General features: G+C 37.7%; 1 protein-coding gene across 1 annotated transcript in view; it reads left to right on the forward strand.

Annotated features, from left to right (window-relative positions):
• LOC128885526 (RNA polymerase II elongation factor Ell) overlaps nt 1–24,324 on the forward strand; it is a 255,314-nt gene that overhangs the window by 165,102 nt on the left and 65,888 nt on the right. The window contains exon 3 of the mRNA XM_054139611.1: nt 5,241–5,288. Within this exon, the coding sequence (XP_053995586.1) occupies nt 5,241–5,288 (48 nt within the window). The remainder of the gene's footprint in view (nt 1–5,240; nt 5,289–24,324) is intronic.

Here is a 24,324-nt window from a genome sequence, read left to right on the forward strand (position 1 = left end):
CAAGAACGAAGGTTTCGTTCGCTACCTCACCGTTTTAATGGAACTTTTGTTTTGCGTTTGGGGTGAAAAGAAATTATCGCGGAGGAGTGGTTGCTCAGCGCTGTACATGTTTCGTGTCTCATTGAGGAAGCGTTTCCAGGGGATGGACGAGGCAAAGCGAGCTTTATCATACGAAGGTTATCCAATTCAGTGCCAAAGGGTTGAGTTGCTCCGTGTAATCCATTTCAGTGTAGAGAGAACTCTGATAATTTCGTGGCACCGCTAACTCTGTGGCAATTTAAATGAAATTGATTCTTCAAATGTGACTAGCATATAGCAGGTGTAAAATTTAATTATCTGTCTTTGTTAGCTAAATTTACTATTTATTTATAGAGAAAAGCCATGCAACTTTCTATTTGAGGTTGATGTTTTAATGTAACATAACGTGCAAATGCATTATTCGCACCTAATAATTCTTAAGTAAATTAAAATATATAGAAATAATTTCTACATCTAATAAATGATAAATATTTTAAACAATAAAGTAAATGAATAAAATCCGCAGCCTAGCAATTAATAAACCGATGTCAAACAAGATTAATATTAATCTTAATCACACCCGTGTTAATCTTCTCTGACATCGGGTTACTTATATGTTTTATTATTTGCTACTAATTACAAATTACTATTTATGTAGGATTTGGGATTGATCGAGGTTGGCGAATAATTAAGACGCGGAAGAAATGTTAAACAGGATGTATTTGAATAGTAAAATTGAAATGTATACAAAGATATGTATATGTAAATGTATAAAAAGATTGATGCAGTAGATCGATCACTCGACCGACGTTTCTACCGATCGGAATATAACCTCTCTATTTATATAAAATAACAAGAACATATATGATATGTTAATTGCGATAGCAATTGTGATGTAATTTCACGATAACCCGAGTTATGCGAGACAAAATGTTTTTGCATTTCGTCAATTTGTTATTGTAGCTTACGTAGAACCGTGAACATATAAGGATTAGGTAATAGAAATTATGTTAGCAAAAACGAAGCGTACAAAACGTTGCTTTTCTTTTCTTTTTTTTTCCTTTTTTTTTTAATGTTAATAGCCAGAACAGAAATTCAGATAAAATATTTTGACAAATATTGCCTTGTGTGATAATCTAAGAAGCTTAAATGCTTATTTTGTAATTAGTATACAAATATTATCACGAAATTATACAAATAATAAGCGTGATAAGAAAACATACAATACACCTATGATATTTAAATTGAATGACAAATATGTATCTTGTATTCCTCGCATGTAATTGAGCTTACCGATACATATTTACTGGATTTAATTTTCTAAAACTGAAAGCAATCTATTTTCCTAGGAAATTTCGCGATTAAACTCACTTTTGGAGTGTCAATACATTCCAACACGTTTTAACCATTTCAAACAATTTATTTCTCCGCGATTTTATTCTGTAAATTGTGCAAGGATTGTTTCTAAACCTTCGATAGTTATTTTGCAAGAGTTTCAACTCCAAGAAAAAGCATGTTTAACCACATGCAAACCAACTAATCGTAATTTGCTCGATTGGAAGTTATCGAACAGCGAGTAAACGTAATAAACACGGAGTGTAATTAACAGGGGCGAATGTTGAACAATCCATTCGATACACCCGCATTTCCGTTTATACAGGCTCGCAAACGAATAAATATCACGCGTTCGACGCTATAATTAAACCACTAAGCGAGTGAAAATACCGATACAGCCCCTCGTTATTCGAATTTATTTCTTCGATACACCGGAAATAACCCCCAATAATGGGAGTTCATGATCGCATTAATAATCGGGATATCGGCAGGGAAATGTACGCGAGCAACGAGGAAACCAACTTGGTTGAATCTATGAAATCACGAACGCTTCCTATTCGCAAACTTTCGCTACTTGATTCGTGTTATTGGAGCATAATCGACCCTACCCAAAAATGCACTATTATCCAGACGTTGGTGAAAGTAGATATGGCGACGCCTACATCTCTCTTTTCATAACAAAATTTCCAAATACTAGTTTCATCTACAGTCACGCTCAATTTACGTCAAAATTCGAATTATTCAGGTTTAATTCCAAGCGTTGTTTATTTTTTTTTCATAAACTGTATATTTTAGTAGAAAATATTATTGTAGAGTATAACTTAGTTAAATTCTCTCGCTCCTAAATGCTATTTAGTATATTCCATGCTTGTATTTTCTTTACTGTATTTCACAAATTTTTATACGTTGCGTTATCCTCGATCAACAACTGACTATCCCGTAAAAGTACTGTCTAAACATTAATTAATTTTATGACTCTAGTCCCTCTCACATATATTCCCTTTTCTGTACATTTATCTCCACCTGAATACAAATGAATTATAATTCAGCCAATGGACACTTTCATCAAATTGAAAATTTTAGCTTCCTCGTTCGATGCAAAGACAGAAAAGACACTCGTGGTTTTATTTCTCTTCCTATAACTCCTTTTCATATTCCACTTTGTTCCTTTAGATTTATTTTCGTGCACTCTTCCCTCAGAGTATCTAAGTAAAATGATGGAAAGGTAAAAAGTACTTGGGATGGCTTCGCCTTGCAATAATCGAATAAACGTTCCGAAGTCTCGAGAGGCGTCGCTTTTATTTTGGATTTTATTTCGTTATACCGTGTGTCAGGGTTGTAAAAGTACGGGTTAAGATGCATTCGCCGGAGCGGAATTCGAGTGGTCTGCGAAGCGTTAATGCCCCACGTTAAAGCATTTAATAGCGCCCGACCATGGGTCGTCTTTTGCGTCATTAATTTATTTGGCCATTCTCTCTCCCTTGTCTTTCTCCGTACCCCGCTCGGTTGGCTGCTCGCTTTTCTGTCTCGTGAGCCCTCGAGTCCCTGGGTGCTTTTAAATCTTGTTAAATCGCGACAACGACTGAAACACCAAGAGCACAGACTTCAATGCTGGCGTCAGACAAACACCTCGGTCTTCAACTTCTCTTCTCGCATTTTTCCCACAAACCGTAACGCCTCTCCCAATTTTCCTTGCATTTAATCTTCCGATTCTCCTTCGAACTTCCTTTTTTCAACTGTTCTGCCAAACTTTCTTCAACATTCGTCGCGTTGCAATTTTGTCTACTTCTTACAATTTATTTGCAATTTTTCTCGATATTCTTTCTTGCAAATCTTATTGTTTGCCCCGAGTTATGTAGAAATTAATAACTGTACTTGAATTTAAGAACTACGATATCCTAGTCTTCGTGTGAAGTTATGGCTACGAACACGATCGATTACCAGGGATATTACCAATCGGAGCACATCCCGTTTTTATGAACGTCTTCGTCGTGCCAGGTGATCAAAGCCACGCGAAGCTTTTACCGGAGACTTTCCCTTTTCAAACGATTCCACGCGTAGAATCGTCGTACATGCAAAATGTTGCACGGAAAATATCGTTACAAATACATTTATTAGATGGTAGCTAATCAAATCCAACTAAAAATTTTATTTTTCTTCGTGGTCCAAGACTGGGGGTTCAGAATTTAATTTTTCACATAATTCATTTAAAATTTACTACTGACGATCACAATGTAAGGATTGAAAGTTTTCAATGCGCGCCACAAGTTTACACACGTTCAAAAATTTTAATTTTTAATATAACCCGTTTTAAATGCACTCGGGACCACAACGTTAGGATTGAAGTTTTTCAATTCAAATTTCAACAAGATTCAAACTTTAATTGTTAAAACAACGCGTTCAAAATTACCCGCTGATAACCAAAATGTTAGGGTTGGGACTTTGAAGCGCGTACCGCTCGCGGAGACCATGCATAACCATGAATATATTAATCCCAAACAACCAAGCTATTCCCGCAATTATTATTCGCGAAGTTTGTCGCGCTTAGGGCGGAGTAATAGTGGCCGCGAGCGAGTTTCCGTTATCTCACACGTTATCATCGAATTATGTGCACGTGTCGAGGATACAGCACGTAACGAGGATGCTGGCGCAAGCACGCGCGTGGAAAGCACGAGAGCGTTTCCTTTTCCCTGTCTGAATGAGACCTGAATTTTCTGCCCGTTAGAGAGTGCCAACGCGTGTTATGCAAATACCCGTGATCGTGCTACACCGTGTTCCTGACGATTTCTTCTCGTTAACTTGGTATCCTTTACGTGGGATTTCCCTAAGACCTGGACGCTCAGAAATGGCTAATCTTCGCTTAAACAAAACGTCGAAACTTTTGGAGTTACTCGTATGATCGAATACCAACGTTACTGATTCGATAGTGCTTTTAATTTGAGGATATTTGAATATTTAGGCTAGTCGAATCTTTGGGTTCTTTCTTGACAGAGCTGATGTTTTATTTAAATTGGTTCCGTTGATATTGAATTTTATTTTTGTTTAGACATTATTTACTGGTCTATTTAAAAATAGCGTCCAACGTGGAAAAATGTCTACGTACCGTAGATTTGATGTAACTTTAGAATGATCTGTTTTCTCAAATTGAGCATTGTGTATTATAATTAAAAAGCCTGTAAATATTCTTGATATTAATAGCTGATTTTCTGAAATCAAACGAATGACTTATTATAATATCAAAACTCTGAATTGGACAAATTTATTTGTACTGATAACATTTGAGAGAACCAATGTTGCGTAGCTTCTCAAAGGGAATTTATTTATTGAAACGATAAGGTTGAAGGAAAGAGTAGCTCTTAAATATTAAATATGCTCGTCACGACAGCCTGACTGATCGCAGAATAGCAATCGAATTACCTTTACTTTGTAAGCTCATTAATGGCCAGATCAAACGTAAGCCGTTATACCGTATTAACTTTCACATGCCATTTACAATTTCGAGAGAAATCCAGTTTTTTACTGTATCGCCTATAAAAGTAGGTTTGGGTATTTTGATCCAATTAAGCAAATCGCTCTCTCGGACAACAGGTGTGCGAACAATACAATCGATTCGTACGCTCCTTTCACTATTCCATTCGCGTCTTGGTGTATGTTTTGTGCAAATTCGAGTTGTGAAGCTTTCAACTAAATACATAAATCAATAAATGTCAACTGACACTTACTTTTTTTTTAAACGAACCCAAGAAAAAGTTCCCTGAAAAGATATTAAAATTCTCAGATCATAGATTCAAAAATAAAAAATAAAAAAAAATAACGTACATTTAAAGTACATATTTATTATGCTGGCAATGCGAGGAATAATTTCGAATTTAATTTCTCTGTTTCAGAACAAGACCAGCCAGAACCCTACTATACAGTTCCTAGGAAACGAAGGGGTAAGTGGAAGTCACTTTCTATTATTTAAATATTCGCTTTGCGACGCTCCAGCGACACGTACAGGCTTTCGACTTCTGTGCGTTCGATTCGAGCGGCTATCGACGGTGTGCCAGAGATTGTAACGGTTCGGCCGATTCATTCGTAATCGGCCAGAGTAAGTTAGAATCGGGGACAGTTTTCTCCTTCGATAACGAAAAGCACAGTATCCGTTCCCACGCGTGAACCGAAGATACCGGGGACATCGTTTATTCTTAATGCGTTTTTGGAAAGTTATCTCAGTCGTTACACGCCGGGTTATCCGAGGTTAAGAAAAGTTGTTGGTTCTTTTTTTCCTTTGTTGTACTATCACTGGTAGGCGGGATAACGCGGTTAAAAAATATGTTAATTGTTTGGCTTCGTCGAGGGGACAGCAGAATAATTTGTTTTATTCGTTATTATTAACACTTTATCGACCTGTAGCCATTGAATATACAATTAAATTTAATAATATTTTGTTTTTATAACATTAGTGTTGTAGAGTATTCATTTCGTCTACTAGTCGTCTTTAAAGTAGTATTCATGTAATGCAGAATAACTCAGTGGAATGCTATCTCAGTACCAGATAACAGAATATTGATTGCATTATGAAAAATTCGATTAATAGACTACATATCGATAAAGTGCTAAGATAACATATAGATCGTCAGAATTTATAATGCTCTTTAAATACAAATATGAAAATGATAAAATTCAAGATTTAATTACGATTTGTTGTGCAAGAATGAAAATGAAACAGACAGTGGGTAAAGAATAGTTATCATTTTCAGTCGCCAAAAATTTGTTTTAGCCGTGCAATCTACTGTTTAATCTTTTCAGAGATATCGACACTGTACACACTAGCTCTCGTATCAAAATTACAGTCATTTACAATCACAATATCTTCTACAATTAAAAAATACACAATATCAATCCGAGACATCATATTTGTACACCAGAGTCAATTTACAGATAAAGATTGTTTTGGTTTGTGTGTATTTGATTAAACCAAACAAAAATCCACTTGAACGTCGTCCTTCGAGATGTTAAATCCCATATCCTCTCTCAATTTCTATGAAACGACCGATGATCGGAACGTCGCTCGAATAAAGAATGGAGAAAACGCCCCTCCGCTGTTTACTCGATGAAATCAAATAAATTCACTTATCCGAGTTTACCTGAACGCCTAATAATAGCGTTCTAAACGCGCGCCGTCAGTTTCCTGCGGCCTTGGCCAGAGAAGTTCGCGGGAATAGCGACCCACGATACCGCGTAATCTTTCCGAGAAACTGCAGAACTCGGAAAAAGACGCGTTCGTGCTATCACGCACGCGAGCATGAACGGCTGAAAAAAATCGGCCTCGACATCGCCAGCTGAGCGACACGTGAGACCCAGCGATTTACGTTTTCCGTGAATGATCGTTTAGCATGTGCGACGTTGAACGACGGCGCGGGCCTAACGATGGCGATCACCGACGTTTTTCCCGAGGAACACTTTTCAGCGTTTGATTTATCGCGGGTCTCGTCCTCGCGGTTCGCTATGAAAACTCGGTTGCACGCTCCCCGTGACTAATTCGAAAGTGTAAACTGTTACGCTTCCGAGTCTGATGCAACGCGGATTAGTACGTGCGAACGCGTGACATTTTACGCTGTGCTGCAATACTTCGCGAATATTACCAGATTCCTGTGCACGGCGATTCTAGAAACTGGGACGAGTCATGGATTTTCCTTTATATTCGCGATTTTGACTTTGTCGCTGATAGAAAATTCAGTCTTATTTTCCGAACGGATGAACATGTATGACCCGTTCATTGTATAAATAGATTGACTTCATAAAATAAAAAGTGAAATAATGTACATTGCTTTTTAAAATTCCTTTTATCATATAAATTCGAATAAATATTGTAGAATGGATAAATAGAGATGTAGCTTTCATCTAACGGTATATAAAATTAATAAGAAAGAATATACGAAAAATAATCGTCAGTAATCATTTTTATGTGACTGGTAGAGATGATCGATTCGCGCAGTGAACGGCTCGTATATTATTGTTGTCATTTTATATATTTTTGCGTTTGTGCACGTTCTCGTATTTTTATTTCAATCCGTGAATGTACGCAGTCTGTTGATTATAATGAATACATTTATCAGTAGATATTTATGCATTTATGACAAATGTAAATACGCATGAATGTACAAGGATGTGAAGAAATGCATAGATGTATGAAATATAAGAAATAAAATTCACGTTGCGATATGTAGGAGACAATACATACTTTAATGTACTTTTCTGTTCTTCATTTGTCTATATAAAAATATAAATTTGCAAATGTACCTAGAAAAGTTGAACGAGACTATTGAAGATTAGATAATCTAACATTTATCTGTCCAGATTTATTTTCATCGTCACCTTCGAAATTCATTTTTTAATTCCTTAATGAAAAGTCCTCTCGCCTGTTTCTGGATGACGTGTGGACCAACGTGTTAATACGATTAATTTCTAAAAGAGAAAATAATAAAATACCAATAAATAAAGTCGGGTTGAAAGGGTTAAGAAAAAAAGAACGGTTTCGGTGGAATATTCTTTCTCTGCGCAGAGGTGAAAGAAACAAGAGTGACAGGTCGTGCAACACATAATCGGTGGAGGCTGCGGCGTCTCAAATTAACGCGTGAAAGAGATCATTTGGTGTCGGGGGATCGTTGGATCGGTGGCGATACTGCGCGTGTCCGTAGACGTGGCGAGCACGAAGGTTTCTACTACGGTGAAGGCGATCGAGGTCGTTCGAGCAAGGTTATACACCATTTTCTCCCGTTTGTGCGGCGTTCGTCGATTCGTGTTCTGTTCCCTTCTCGAATCGCCGCGAAACGCGAACGCTCGCTGTCCCAGGTCCTTGGCGATTACCCGCGAATGGGAGAGGTTTGCCAGCGAGCGATTTTTCGAAGGCTGAGCCGCGGGGATCGGTTTACGAGGTTGAACTTCAATGCCGGATTTCGTTTTGGTTCCGGCATATCGAGATCACCTCGACCACCTTCGCCGGAGGGGAAAATTCTTATTTAGATAAATACACGAAATTTTATTTTTACATGGTAAATACGTTACGAAAGATAACCTGTAGAAGAAAGACGCGTGGAAATTAATTCCGTGTCTTTACATTCACGCATTAGTAATAGCGGTTCGAGTAGAAATATTTACAAGTCATTTTGTTACATTGGAGTACCAACCTTCCAAGTCCTCGGTGTAACCTCCATTACAACGGATCCGAATACATAAACTATCCAAGCCTCGGTGTGACTAGCATTCGCAATGTACGACACGTTCGACAGTGTACATATATGTACATGTACAAAGTGTAGTAGTCACCAAATTTCGTGTTTTTAAAATAAAAATTAACAAGAATTCAAAAACGAGATCCAATATTATTTTTATATAGGTTCAAGCTAGAACAGCCCCTTAAATAAACAAACCAATTTTTCTCTATTTCTTTATGCCGCAAAGATGGCGTCATTTCTTAGCGATCGTCGAAGGCCACGCATCTTTTATTTTGCCATGAGAATCAATATCCTGGAAGATCAAGGCCTTCGACGTGTCAATCTTGATGAATCGATTTGCACCTACAATTACGATTGCGATACAGCGAACGTCAGATAACGTTAAACGATAAGCTGTATCGCGAAGTAGGAAAAAATCGATCTTTTAAAAGCATTGCTTTACATCGTACCGTCGTAAAATTTACAAAGACGAGGAAACTTTTATTCTAATAATAACTGTCGAACTTTGGTCTCGTAATTGATCTTGGTTTTGAGTTTTATCGTTCGCTGGTTGCGATGGACGTTTCATGGCGGGCCCCAACGGAGTATTTCAGGAAGGCCGGCTATTTCGAAAAAGAAACATGGTCACCGTGCAACAGTGTCGGTTCGTCCGCGATTATTTATGCAGAGCCGAAAATGTGGTCTCGCGACGGTCTCGAAAGAGAGTTTATACACGTCCCTGGACGTCCAGGATGGACGTAATTCTCATTTAGGTAAAAAGTTTCGAATAATAAATGAAGGATAAACAGTTTATGACATACATAAGGCCGACAGTCGTACAGTTGCAGTCTTTATAACAACAATCTATTTTATGGACATATCGATTCCTTAGTTAGAGTTGTTTTTTAAATCTGTGAGTGATCGATTCTAAATTTACGTTAGATTCTATTGTACAAAGAATTTATTTTCGGTTTCGTTGATAATTTAAATATGTATAAATTCTACGTTTATATGTAGTGACACTGACAATCAATCCTACGTGTGAATTCTTTGTTTACACATAGTTACATTGGAAAACAAACTATGTGTCAATTCTCCATGAAGTCTAATATGAATGTTAATGTATCTACAAATTTTTAAAATGACTCAGACTAAAAGGTATCTTAACTTCACTGAAATAAATTTTTATTATAAATACTACAAGTAAACAGCTTCCCTCGTGTACGTTTCCAACCTCTCCATTCATTTATATTTATACAATCGTGTTACGTTTCACGTTGAACCACCGAAAGTTAATTTGGATAACTGATTAATCTACTAAATATTCCAAACGAGTCCCACCACAGGTGTTCGTTCCATTAGCCGTCTTATTCATATAAAATTCTACCCATTACTGGTCCTGTGTTTTCCATCGCGTCGTCGTTGATCACCGATTCGAAATCTGTTCTCGGTGACGGGATTAAAAGGTGACTGACCCGTCGTTGCCCTTCGCCGTGTTCTTTTTCTCAAGCACGGCTGACTGTCACGTCGATTAGACGTTACTCCGTTTCGGACGATCGAGATAAAGTCCAGCGAAAGTCGTTAAAACCCACACACTCGCGACGCTGATCGACGAGTCCCGTCGATGGGAAAAAGACTCGGAATCACCTGTTGCGGAGGAAAGGTGTTCATCCGTTGGTACAGGAAAGAATAAATCTCGAGACTCCGAGAACGCTATAATTTCTCAATTGCGCTTCCTCAATTAGAATATCCGTTTGCCAGTGGAAATGGGTCAACTTCGACCCGTGATATTTTACATCGGAATAGGGATTAATATAGTTTATGTTTATCCAACAATATCGGCAATTATCTAATCACTTCATTCCTATTAACTATTTTCAATTACTTCTCTTTGGTTCAGCATAGCTATCCTGTTTTTAAATTTCATATTAATTTAAAATATACATTAATTCCGTGCCTTTACAATCACACATTTACAACCATAATTTAAATTAGAATATTCAATCATCGGTTTGTTACATACATCAGAGTACCAACCTTCGTAATAATAAAACACAGAGATCGATTTTTCGACATGTGCCTGAGGGACTAACACGTCGGCTGTCAGATTAACACTTGTAGAAATTTCTAACAAGTTGAAACTTCATCTCAAGACTGTTGAAGATTAGATATTTTAACATTTGTCGTATTTAATATTTTAACTTACTTAATTCACAAATCCAATCCAAATTTTCTTTCGTTAGCTTCTCATCTTTGAAATTAATTTCCAGACCAACGTGTTAAAGGTTACTTTAGACAGACGCAGAATAGATTCTCACACCTAGCATTTTCTCAAACCTCGTTCGCTGCAATCCCCTTAAATTTTCCTTCGCGAGCTCCGCAAGAAAATAATACTCGACGATGGAAATGTAAGGTTAGATAAACAAGAGCGCCGGGACGCGATACTCTTGAATCTGGAGCGCGGACCTTGCTCGAGTTAACCGGTTGGCGTAAGAATTTTCGCGAGCACGTTGCGTCAGATATCTCTAGCGCGCCGGGGATGCGGCGAAGCCGTCGTTCGTGTCACCGATTCCGTTCAGTTGCATCTGCACGCCGTTTCGTCGTGACCTTTGACTGGCTTCCACTTAGGTGGATACCCCAAGATCGATGCGTCTACGTTGACCTTTTCGCGCGTTACGAGATGCGCAGCCCCGGGGGTCGTCCTCGCCTTCGGCGCTGCGGGAAAAATTATTTTCTAAGGACACCTTCCTAGAAAACGATTGAGTCAGTCCACGAATCCTTGAAGAGGAGCCGCGCGCGTTCTAGAAAGTAGCCAACGTCGGATACGCGTCGCTAAAAATAGTCGTGTCAAACACGTCTACCGGAAGGACTTTTACCTGTCACGCTAGGGATACAGTTGTTTGGTAATTGGGTCGTTTTTGCTGTAGGGGAAAGAGGGGAATTGTTTAAGAGCCGTGGATATCTGACACGAGGACGAGCGTTTCGGTGTTTCGTACACTTTCGAACGTTTGGAAATCTTTTATCGCCGGAAACAGATCGGTTTGGTAAAAATAGTCCCCGGTGAAAATTTCACGATGCTCTTCGAGTATTCGATTTCTTTCTCTTGACGGACAAAATTGAAACGGATTTTTTTCGTTGCTTTAACCGAATGAACACAAGGCAAAGCAATTTTTATCTGTAAATCGATTTTCACGTAGAAATACGTTGTCTTAGTTTGGATGTATTATATGTAATACAAATTCTAAAATGTTGATTTGTTCGATAACAGCAAGGTTTCGAAGGAAATCCATGTCAATTTTGCGTACACCAATTGTCATCAGCTTGAAGTTTTGGCAATCTGTACATATACGTAATAACTTTTCAAAATTTAAATGTTTCATATTATGGAAACAAACACAAGGGATAATACCGGAATCTTAAATGATTTTGTGTTGGCTAGGCTGCTTCACATTTAACAAACCTTTCGAATGTTTAATGCATATGCTACTGCCCATTTTGCATTTTGAAATTGTTAATAAGAAATAATACTAATTATAACCACGTGATGCAATTACGAATCAGTGTTCACTGTAGGGTTAAGACACCAGACGTCACGTGTTCGTTTCACGTTGGTCCTCCGATTTAATAAATTCTCTCTAATACATTCTCTCTAATAAATTATCATTCCTTTTTTTAAAAAATTCCACGTCGATTTAAAACCCATACAAACAAACACGCGAAGTTTGAGAAGCCGCTGTCAACAATGTTTGCGATAAGAAAAAATCCAGAAACGCTTCTTTTTGCGTTTTGGAGTTGAACACACCCTTAACTTTACCGTCACAGGCCGGCCAACGGGATCATTTGCAAATTAACTGGTCTCTGTATTTTTTTCGATCCGCGGTAAACGACACCCAAACTGCGTTTCTCTTTTCTTCTTCTCGGTCTCATCCCCTTTTACTGCTGCACGGTGGTTTATCGCGCGACTATTCCTGGCGGCAGTCCACGTCTTCGGAAATCCCATCTCCTCTACCTTTTTTCTCTCTATCTTTTTTCATCCCCCGGACGACGCTTGTAACCGTACACGCACCGGAACGGATCCTCGGCCCTGACACCTTGGTATTTTATTTCGAGCCGCGATTTTTGCTTATTTATAGGTCGTTATACCCACGGTTTCGCTGGCGTCTCGTTGCAGAATTACGAATGCCGCACCACCTGCGCCCCGCGGGCTCGGATAGTTTGTTTATACGAGGCCAGCCAGCCAAACTTTCAGACACTCGTCGCTGACTAGAGTTTACACGCGAAATAAGCAATTTCAGAGTTGGAATTCCCAGTTCTGATTCTCTTCGTTAATATCATTTAAATATTAAGGAAGGGTGGTCTTATTACAGCACCATCGCGAGAAAGTGCTCACTCGCGAATTAAATACCAAGTGACTTCTTTATTTGATAATAATTAGCGTTGGTTCTTCAATTATTTTTAATTTAACACGTTATTTTAACGTGCGAATATCAATGGAATTCCCAATTCTAATTTTCTTCGGTAATATAATAAGAAAAAGTGGTGTTAAATATCAAGTATCAAGTGACTTCCTTGTCTGATAATAATTAACATTAGTTCTGCAATTATTTTTTAATTAACGCGTTATTTTAACATTTGAATATTAATACTTTGTGGAATCGTAATTAAAATAGAAGAAAGGTTGTGTCCATATCGTGCTCTTTCAATTGGTATTGAATATACAGGATCTTCCAAAGCAAGCTTCATCTACATAGATAAAATTCTAACTTAAACATTCTAAACTACAAAAACAATTATTCCCTGTGTGATCTAAAATATCACATTTTCAAAATACTCTACTCTTCGTGCCAGAGACTAGTTCGTACATGTATATTTAAAAAACAAATTAACAAATTTTAACGTTCTAAATATTCCTTAAACGTTTGAGTTTCCTTAAAATTCATTACAAAATTGAATTTACACTTAGCACAATTTTGTAATTTGAACCTTTGATCTATACTTAGTTTCTTCTAAGGTATCAGCTTGAATGTTTTTCACCCCAGCCGTGAGTGTTGCTTCCACCCCTTCGGTGTGGACCTTGACCAACAGAAAGAAATACACTTACATCGAATATTTTTAGCTCCTCTACAAATCTGTCGAGTTTCATTAAGGTCGGCTGTTAACGCTTCTTTCGTGTTCGGAATCGTGGATTAAGTTTTTAGGCGCATGATGTTCCATCGTGGAATCCTCAGCAACCTGTTTCTCGGTCTTGTCGCGTCCCCATGGCCTTTTTTTTTTTTTTTTTAACTGCTCGTTTCAGAGCTCGCCCCATTCTTGTTTGTCTGATCGCGCCCACTCTGTAATTTCAATTAGGCATAATATTCCTAATTCTTTGCGATTGGTTCCTCTTCTCGAGTCGTCTTTTTCGGTTCTGTCATTAGCTTCGACAGACTTCACGTCTGTAATTTATTTCTCCCAACATCTACCAAGAAGAAACTATCTATGAATTTTTTATAAACAGTTGGCATATAATGCAAATGAGTTATGTGCAACGTAAGTACTTTATAAGGAGTTCATATAAACTACTAGAATTTTATAAGCAATTTATATGAATTACAAATAGCTTATGTAAAAAGTAAGCAGTTTAAATACAGATCATACAATCTACGCGAATTTTATAAGCATTTTTTATAAACTGCAACTATTTTACATAAAATGTATTTTAAATAAAGTTCATATAATTTCAAAGTGATCTGTGAATAGTTCGTATAAACTGCTTTCATTTTGTAGTCAATTCCAATAAGAAATTTTCCAAGAAACCGCGAGTTACATTGTTAACAATTGATTATCTTTTATTCGTCATTCGAACCCGTTATTGAAACGTGATATAAGACAGGGAAAAGAGGTTTGTTTTCAATAAAAATGTTTTCTGTTTGCGGTATAATTAATACGGCTTACGTGTTATAATGATTTAATGTCTAAATAAATAAGATCTTCGATTAAAAGTGCCGAGGAAACGCAACAAAGAGAAATACGTGTTCCCCTGCGTATGTAATCGTAAATCGACCACGGTCGGCGAAATTCGTCCGGTTCGCTGAATACAGAACGTTACTTTTTATTGCGTCTCGCTGAGGTGCGCGGAACACGACGAACTTCGAGTCGAGTTACTTTACTTTCCTGCATGTAATAATCGCGCGCGAGTGTTCGCGTGAAAGTTTGTGCGGTTAGTCGTTTACATCGTGTAAGACAGACAAAATATCGCTTTTAGAGGTTTCCGCGGGTTGGATCCAATACTTTCTACGCTCCCGAATTCCGACGCGTGCAAACCGTGCTACGCTTGCGCAACCCTCGACCCTGCGTAATTCCACAATTTCGACGATACTCGAATGCACTATTCTGGAGTACTCGTACCTTTACTCGGTATAAATCAGCTACCCAAGCAGTTACTTATTTATTATTTATACTATTAAAATACTTATAAAATGTTTGTAGATTGTATGAACTGCGTACAAATTATTTGCATTGTATATAAACTGTTTATAAACTAAGTCATATATTTCTTGAAACAAATTACATTGAATTCATTTAGTTTAAAATAAAGTGGCGTGAAATGACTAATAAACTCATTCTTTTTTTTTTTTCTAAATTTTAACTTAAACCAGTTTCATAATTATAGTTTCAAATATCCAACCTCCAATATCTTAAAATATAACACCATCTATAAACTTCGTACTGTTTATATAATTTCCATAAAAATTTCCTTTTTCGTGAAATCATCGTAGAAAAGAATTTGAAAATATTCGTGTTTGGAGTCCCACAATTATCCTCTGTTCTAAGATTTTCCTTTTGTACTTCCAAAGACCAACCTTCGTTTATTACATTCGCGTGCTCCCCGCTACCAATTATAATACCACGGTTTACGCTGAATAAAGGAAAACATTCGAAGTCGCGACAGCTCGGTTCCCGCGCTGAACGCGTTACCTCTTTTTCTCCTGGTGTTTTCTTCATCTCCAGTCACTCTGTTTCCCCCTACCGTTTCGCCTTTTCGTTACGGGTTCCGCCAGGAGCGTAGCAATTATTCCGAGTATAATTCGCTCATTTAGTAGACGTCCTTGTCGCGGCTGACGTATCCAGAGAGAGAACCGACCCGTGTCTTGCCTCGATCAGCGTTCGCCCGTTTTCTACCTGCACGCCTCGTGTACGCGCGCATGGATTTCACGTGCAACAATAACGCTCGCTACAAGACCACCGCTTCTTTTTACTTTTGCTGAAACCGTTCTCTCTCTCGTCGCCACTCTCCAACCCGTCTAACTTTATCTCTGCCTTCGTCTCTCTTACACAGGGTGGGGCGTTAACTTGTTTCACCTTAAGCAACTTTTAGACGAATTATTGCACGAAAAAGGTTCTCCGTACAAAAGTTGCACAGTTTCGAAGGGGATATCCGACGTATGGATTGCTTTAACAGCAACATGATTTCTAACGATGATATCGAGGGCCATCGTCGATTTTTTTTAACCCTTCAAACCTGGCGTCCATAATTGAGGACACAAAATTTAACGAGACTCGTACATTACTGTCGTTTAGGACGAATGTCATTTGTGTGCACATGAAGGAAGATCAGTTTTCCTCGAAAACTACATTGTTAGGATTCTTTCCGTACTAATTTTGATCCAACCCTAAAAATTAAGTTATGTTAGTACGAGAAAGAGAATTCAGGTTTGAAAGGATTAAACGCAATAGTATATACGATACGGACTTTCGAATTTCAAATTGAAAATTGCAAATATAATGCGTGCGAAGTGTGAGTAAATGTTTACGATATCATCATAACATTCCTCATATGTTTACTCGATTATAAAACTTAATTTTCTTTCTACCTGAATCAACTAATTTTAATTTTGTTATATAATCCTAAATTATGTAAAACGTTTAAATAAATCCTGTTACATGTTCATAGTAAACTCTTTAATTGTACAAATCATATATCGTCCCCTTCAGAACGACGCAACCCCCCCCTTTTTTTTTAATTACTTTATTTAAGGTCACATCAACTACGAGGTTATTAATTATAATTTATTTAACATGTTATGTTACATTAATATCCTGACTAACTTGAGAAATTCGTTCCTGTTATTAAGGATTGTTTGGATATTGTTTGAAAGTTTGAACCGACGCAACTTTTGCATGACGAAATTTTGTTATAATAATTGGCTATCCAGAGAATTTTGCTGCACGAGGAAAATAGTGTATTTCAGCGAAACTGTCGGCCTTTTGCTACACGTGTGGTGAACATACGTCAAACGTGCGCACGCTCACCTTCACATTGTTGCCTTTCACTTGGTTGCTCGCTGTCCGCTTGTATGTATATTTTATCCGAGAATGGCGCGCTATTGGCTCCGTTGGGACACCGCACACCAGGCCTTTGGTTTCCTCGAGAGCTCCGCGGAGGCGCTCTCGCTAATACGATACACACAGGAAATCATAATGTTCCGAGGAGCATGAATGAAAAATGCCTTGCGACGATGTTACAAAAAGTTTGCTGGTTAATCTGACGTTAAAATACTGGAGTCAATTGCGATCCCTCCAGATCTAGTATACATTGTAATGTACTTCCATATTAAAGAGCAATGATTGATAGTTTCAGCATTGGTAATGATTCTTTCTATTGACCCTTTCAGACCTGCCATGCAAAATTCAAGACGCAAAGTTTAAAAATGATCGACACTAGGGCGAATGTCATTCGTGCACATAAAGCAAGACCAGTTTTCCTCGAAAACTACGCTATTAGGATTTTTTTTTGTATCTTTTCCATGCTAAGTTTAGTCCAAATTAAGGGTTAATGTATATCTTATCTGTGTATTACTATAGTTGCCAACAGAAGCGTAAATTTGAACATAAACAAACTTCGTGATTGGACAAGTTACTCTATCGAAGATTAATATTTTGATAAAGACTCTTGTATAGTACCTCTTCTAGTCGTGTTTTCGAAAAATGTGAACAGAGACGATATCAACAAACATATTACCCAGACGAACCTAACGTTATTTTGCTCACTGTATGCATATATACAAAATTGGACCATCATCTTTCGAACCCATCTCCGCAGTACTCGCTATCACGCTGTCGTGGTTGTTCAAGTATCCACGGATCAATTCCACCCATTCGATCGCACGTATCTGCCTAGCCCTGGTTGAAGAATTGGTTGACTCGGTTGCGTCATGCTCGAGCATGATACTTTTACGTGGGAACAGTTGTCGAGCTCGAGTCTCGTGATTCTCCGCGATTAAAAGGTAAAACGCGAGTCGGGGATCGCCTCTGTATCCGGTGGCGGCCGGAAGTCGATCTCTCGCCGTTTTATTGTCTTCTCCCGAGCGATCGGCTTCCTCCTCTTGCGGCCGCGCACACACATTGCGCGGACACCGCGCGCGGCTCTTTCTAAAGTCGAAAATGAAGTCTTCTTCGGGAATTAATTCCGAAGAAACGTGTGCCAGTCGAGACTTTTCCTTTCGCACAGTGGCGATATGGATCCTAAAGATTAAGAAACATTTACGTGTGCGAAAGTGGAGAGAATGAAATTGGAGCAACGTGATTACAATCGCGGCTATGAAACGGCGAAGTTTCATTTTTCGAGAGCGAAGTCTTCTTTGGGAATTCATTTCTGCGAAACAAATGCAAGTACGGACTTTATTTTTCTGTATCAAGATCGATGCTGCGTATGATTTATTAAAGGGTCACTGTTAAGTAGTCGCGATGGTTTTATAGTGATCTTGAAAAATATAGATATCGCGATTTGCTTGGAAATTGTTATTCTAGAAACCTCTACCTGTGATAGCTATATTTTTGAAAATCACTGTAAAACCAACGCATTAAGAAGTCGCGTTGGTTTTACAGTGATCTTCAAGAATATAGATATCGCGATTTTCTTGCAAATGGTTATTCTAGAAACCTCTACTTTCAAACTGAACCAACCTAATTCCCAATGCAATAACGCGTACTTTGTTTCGCACGGGTTTTTCAATTCGATGTAAGGTTCTCCGGAACGTACGTATAATACATTCACGTATATCTCGATTAAAGCGACCTGCCCATATAACCGGATACGAGAGGAAGAGGGTAAGACAGGATCCATTGAAAAAGCATTCGATTCACTCATCGACACCATTTCACCCTCCGAAAGGGGTGCAGGACATCGTATAACAGGATTTAGGCCGAAAACTGCCCTATCCCAGGGTCGTGCCAGTTGGTTTTATGGCCGCGTGGAAACGTGCCATAACGAACCACGTTGCCACCGACAGGAACCGCAAGCCGCGGATGCGGGACGTGTCTATATAGGTGTATTCTTCATCGTTGCGACCTTGCGCGCATGTAGGCGATATGCGGGTGTTGCGCTCCTCGCCATTAATTTTCCCTCCCTTTTTCGTTCGTCATTCATTCACGCGGTTTCACGCCCGCGACGTGCCTCGATAATATTGCGCGTTGCACGCACATTCGCGCGTTACCCTAACGCGTCGTTTCGAGAAACTATTGCAATTTGAGAACGTTACTCTCTGGAAGAAGAATGTTAATTTCTGTACAATTTTGTACAAAATTGAATACGTATAATTCATCGTTCAGAGAGTGCTGAATATTGTACTACGATTGATTACGTAACAATTAATATAAAAGTTGAGTTTCTTAAGTTCATAATGAAATAGTGAACTGCGACATTGGTCCAATGGGAACGATAGTAACAGATGCCATCAGAATTGTTTCAGTGAAACGTGTTTGCACGATTTTAACGTGACCCTTTGTACTCGTTGTTTTGCTGCAACAAGCACTAAACAGGCACGAACAGATAACTTACATAATGAAAGTAGACAATTGCTGTTTACTCTTAAAGTATTGATCCGAAGACCTATGTCGACTAAGCATTTTGTATTCAGTTCAGTGAGTAACGTAGGCCTGCCAAGTTTTGAACTAGCTTTTAACTACATCCTGCAAAATAATGAAATTGCACGATTGTCGCTGTTCTATATGACAAAGATACAAAGCTGAAGATACAAAACAGTTGGATGCACGCAAATTTGTTGAACAGTGTCTTTATGATGTACGAATTTATTTCTAGAAGGCTCATACTTCTTGGTATCTGGTTAAATATGATTCTTCATATTATAAATATGATTCTTCATATTTCAGAAATTAATTTCAATCAGTACACATTTGTATTGAATAAGTTATTATCTTGTTTTTTTTTTTTATTATTGACAGTAATTATAATTATAAAAAAATAAACGTCCACACATGTGGCAAGAGCGTGATGAAGTTAAAATTCATGTAAGACCCAATTTAAACAGTAGAAAACGTTAACAAATACTGGCATCAATTAAATATCTAAATGCAAATTTCATACATTTTGAAATATAAATTTTGCAAATATTTTTCTTCGCAAATATAGTTACAAGAGTATGGCGCGAATTGAACATCGGCTGGGATAATCCGAGCAGCAATGTTTAAGAAAATTATGTTACCATCTGGTACGGTTAAACCAAGGGTTTGGAACGGTTGAAACTTGAATTTTCAGCACTAAAGTAACTAAATTACTGGATTCTATATATAAACGTTACATTCCTTGGCCGATGCTTCTCAATCCTGAATTACCAGTTACACGTGAGCTTCGCGTGTTCTGTCTCTGGGATACGACGCGATTAATTAATTTGTGGAAGACGCGTTAAATGGAGCTGACCTGACTGTTGATTTCGAATGATCGATGAGTCTGTTTCCAGGAATGCTTCAAAGTGTATGTACAGTTAATGTCCCAAATCCAATTACCGATACAGGTTCGGACAATCGTCGGTCTCGATGATAATTACAAATTCTCGATTTGTCCTGGACCACTGGTCCTGATCTATTTTGCAGTACGAGAGGATAAAGTAGTTTATGAGATATAAATAAGTATTTCGATTCTTTGGTTGTACGTTATTAAAATATTTTTGTTCTTCTTTGATTTTGAGCAATATGTAATTGCGATATTTATTGTTTATCGTGAATCATAAAATAATTTTATTCCTTGGAAAATTCGAGCAACAGTGCTGATATTTAGATAGTATTTTTCATCTGCCTGTATGAAGAATAGTTTATTTTATAAGTGATAGTATCAGTTTTCGATAAATTGTATAGGTCACCAAAAATAAAAATCGAAAAATTAATTCGAATCAACTTGAATATCTGCAAATGGTTTAATAATTACATTAAAAGTTTGTCGTCAAAATTTCTGTAAAATACAGTTAAATCTATTTAATTTATTATTCAGATGGAGTTAAATATTGTACCATAATCGATTATACAACAATTTCATTTGAATAACTGGAATTGGATGCACTTGAAAATTAAATGCACTTGCAAAAATTCAGTTGAACGTTCAACTGGATTATTCGGTAGTATTTCAGGAATAAAAAAATCCTCTCGTCGCAAAACTTCCCAAAGATTGAAACATATTTTGGGGTTTCTACGCGTGAAACGATTCGAGAAAGTGTTTTAATAGTGTCTCGTATATCACAGGCGGGGCGTTTACACGTAGTTGTTAATAATCGTTCAAAGCAGTGTCCCGTATCTCGTCTACCTTGCGGTCGTTAAACATAGCGTTGTGGGCTGAATTATTGTAACAAATAAGCGCGGTGCTTTCTCTGCTCGTGTCAAATTGTTGCTTTCGCCGTTGATTTAGAATTTAGAAAAAGGAACAGGCTCCCGTCGATAGAAAGGAAGCAAACGACGATACCCGTTCTGCAGCTTGATTCGAGCTGCTCGGGGGGATACAGGGATATGCATAAATTAAGAAACCGAGTCTCATAATCGACAAGATCTCGTTTAAATATAGTTACGTGGGCAAAACGGTAGCTTATGTTTCACCGAACGCTAAAAGACGAATCTGTTCTTAGTGATTAACATTTCTGGAGTTTCAAATTTGCTTAGATCTTTAATAAAATATATGGCAGAAACCAATTAGAACGTGAATGTAATTTATTCCGGGGAACGGTAATTAATACTGTGATCAAATTAATTCATTTTTTGAGCAGTCAACGTCATTAAGGTGCACACTAATTGCACCTTTTTACTGTGAGTGAAACTGAATCGAATTATTCTGACTTAATATATTATCATACATCTCTCTCTATCGCTTTTTATATATATATATATATATATATATGGCACGTGTACTGGAAGTTTATACCGTAAACAAATAAATCGTGACTCAACTACGTACGAATTACATTATTGTGTTGCTCTTTAAACCGGTATTTATGAAACTAAAATATTTCCAGTGCGTGATAAATATTGCAGCTATTGCTTAAATATCAAGGAATGAAGTTATTTTAACATCCACAGTGGACAATAAATATGACAATTATATATTGTTGGAATTTATCAGATGATACAAATATTTAAATATTTCTATTGAATAATAAATGAGCATATTTTAATACCCGATTACGTACAGCAACTATAATTTAACATTTACTGTGAACAGTAAATATTTTAATTATGTATTTCTCAAATTCATCAAATAAATAAAATATTTTCGTATCGTCGAAAAATAGCGCAATTACAAATTTCTCAAATTTACTAAATACCTAATAAAAATACTTAAATATTCTTAGTGAACATTAACTGCATCTCCGTTTCTCAAATTGGCTCGAGAATGGAAACATTTTAATTCCGTGCCAATTTTATCAAGTAAATTTCGAAGGATCCGGTTCCCAACGACCAAACAGGTAATCTTCCATCCCCGATCGCTTTCGATCATCCCGTCGCTACGTTCCCTCGCCAGAGTGTCAACAAACGGTCCCATCGTGTGGGACAGGTAACCTTCCCGCGAATCGCCGTCGGGTTTCATTGTTATGTTAAATTAATACAGAGGACGCGGAGAAAGGCGGGCACCGTTTCGATTCGTCGACAGGCGAAATGAAATTCTGCAGACGTATTCGCGAGGTGTCTGGCAAAACTGGTTCCAAAGACCTTTGCCAAGTCGCAAGTTCCCTCATCGGCGTCGCGCGGCGACGGACGAAATTTTGCGTCTTCGCTTTCGTATTACGCGATATCAGAAAATGACGATTTCCATAAAATGTCGACCGCGTAAAAGCAGAAGGGGATTACGCAACGAACGGTCTCTTATTCGACGACATACTTAATGCTTGTCCGCGGATTGAACAGAAATTTGTCGACACGTTTCACATTTTAAAAATATCACGACGCGTATTCGTTATCTTTCTTCTCGTAACACGCATCTGTGTAAATCGCAATATGGTTATACGCTCTTGCACTGTCGCGTCTTACTGTCTTCAAGTTCGGTTTCACTTTTAGTCTCTGCTCGTTTTTGTAATTTAGTTTTGGTTAACTTGCACTTTCTGTCATTCTTCGCAATTTTATCTTAGCCTAGCTTCGATTCTCAGCTATTATTTTGCTTTTTTTACGGTTACCTGTGTACAATACACTTTCACTTTGTAGTAGTTCCCTTCGTAATTCAGCAGAGAAAGAAATAGAAGAAATTTAGATTCGGAAAGAAATTTGTTTGATTGTGAAACAGGAAAGTAGACAAGAAACGTGAATATGGAAAATACTTTGGCCACATTGTTATTATTCTAGCCAACTGTTGCATTGTAGTCGAACATGTTCGCACGCTTCGCGAGCATTGTTATTAAAGAATCATAACCTGCTCATTTTGCAATTACCTATTGTGCAATTTTTCTTGTTATATACACCAATTTCTGCGTCGTTGAGCATTAGAGAAAGACGATTTATCGCCTTATCTCTCGTACATTATTCATAAATTAATACGTCTTGTCTCGCAGCAAATGTAAAAGCGACATAATTTATAAAAATACCTTATTACAATACCGTCCAAGACAGGAGGAAATACTCACTTAAATAAAGAGGTAAAAGCCGAGTATAATACAAGAATTAACATTGCATAATTATTAAAATTTTCTCGACCATGTGTCGTTAAATTGAAGTAACTTTCTACAAAATATAAAAACGCAAATATATAAAGAAATAAAAATTATATAGAAATATACAGGAAATATTAAAATAACTAAAAACACAAAGGTTCGCATTGTCTCACGTTCAATCTATTTTTTTTTTTTTTTTTTTTAAATATTGAAATAAAAATTCTACGCAATCTGGAAAAAACTCTAAAAGTGTATGCTTCAAAGAGTTAAACTCGTTTCTACTCCATAACGCCATTAAGTATTTAAGACCATCCGGTAAAAGCTTTAAGTTAAGTTGCCAGTAACAGTCATTATCAGGCGACTTCATTTTACCATCGTACTTCCGCAATGCATTTTAACCAGAGAGTTGCATTGCAGTCTTAATTTCAGTAACCCGAATAACTTAACCACGGTTCATCGCAGCTTTCGTAGTTGAAGGACCCGCGGTTCTTGCCACGAGACAGCCAAACTACATCCGAAACATTATTCGTAGTTTTATCTGCCAGCTCGTAAAGTATTCATGAGCTGTTTCCGGCATCGTACCGCAAGTTTTCTTATCTCTTGACCAATTACCCGAGTTAGTTCGGAAAGCCAGAAACAAAGGCTTGCAAAGCTTTCGCGGAAATTTCGCTTGGGAAAGTTCAAGAACAGTTCCAAACGAGGATCGCCTACTCGTGCTCCTTATTTCGTCAGACCTTATCATAAGTATCTTATCATATAATCCTTACTGATGAGTCTACCAACGGAAACGCGAACGGAAAGACATTTTTTTTGTTTTCGAAACATTTTCGCTCAAAGCTCCGTGATTTTGGGGTCTGTGGATGCTAAGCTGG

Source organism: Hylaeus anthracinus, unplaced genomic scaffold (assembly GCF_026225885.1).
Source record: "Hylaeus anthracinus isolate JK02 unplaced genomic scaffold, UHH_iyHylAnth1.0_haploid 11981, whole genome shotgun sequence".
Lineage (NCBI taxonomy): Eukaryota > Metazoa > Arthropoda > Insecta > Hymenoptera > Colletidae > Hylaeus > Hylaeus anthracinus.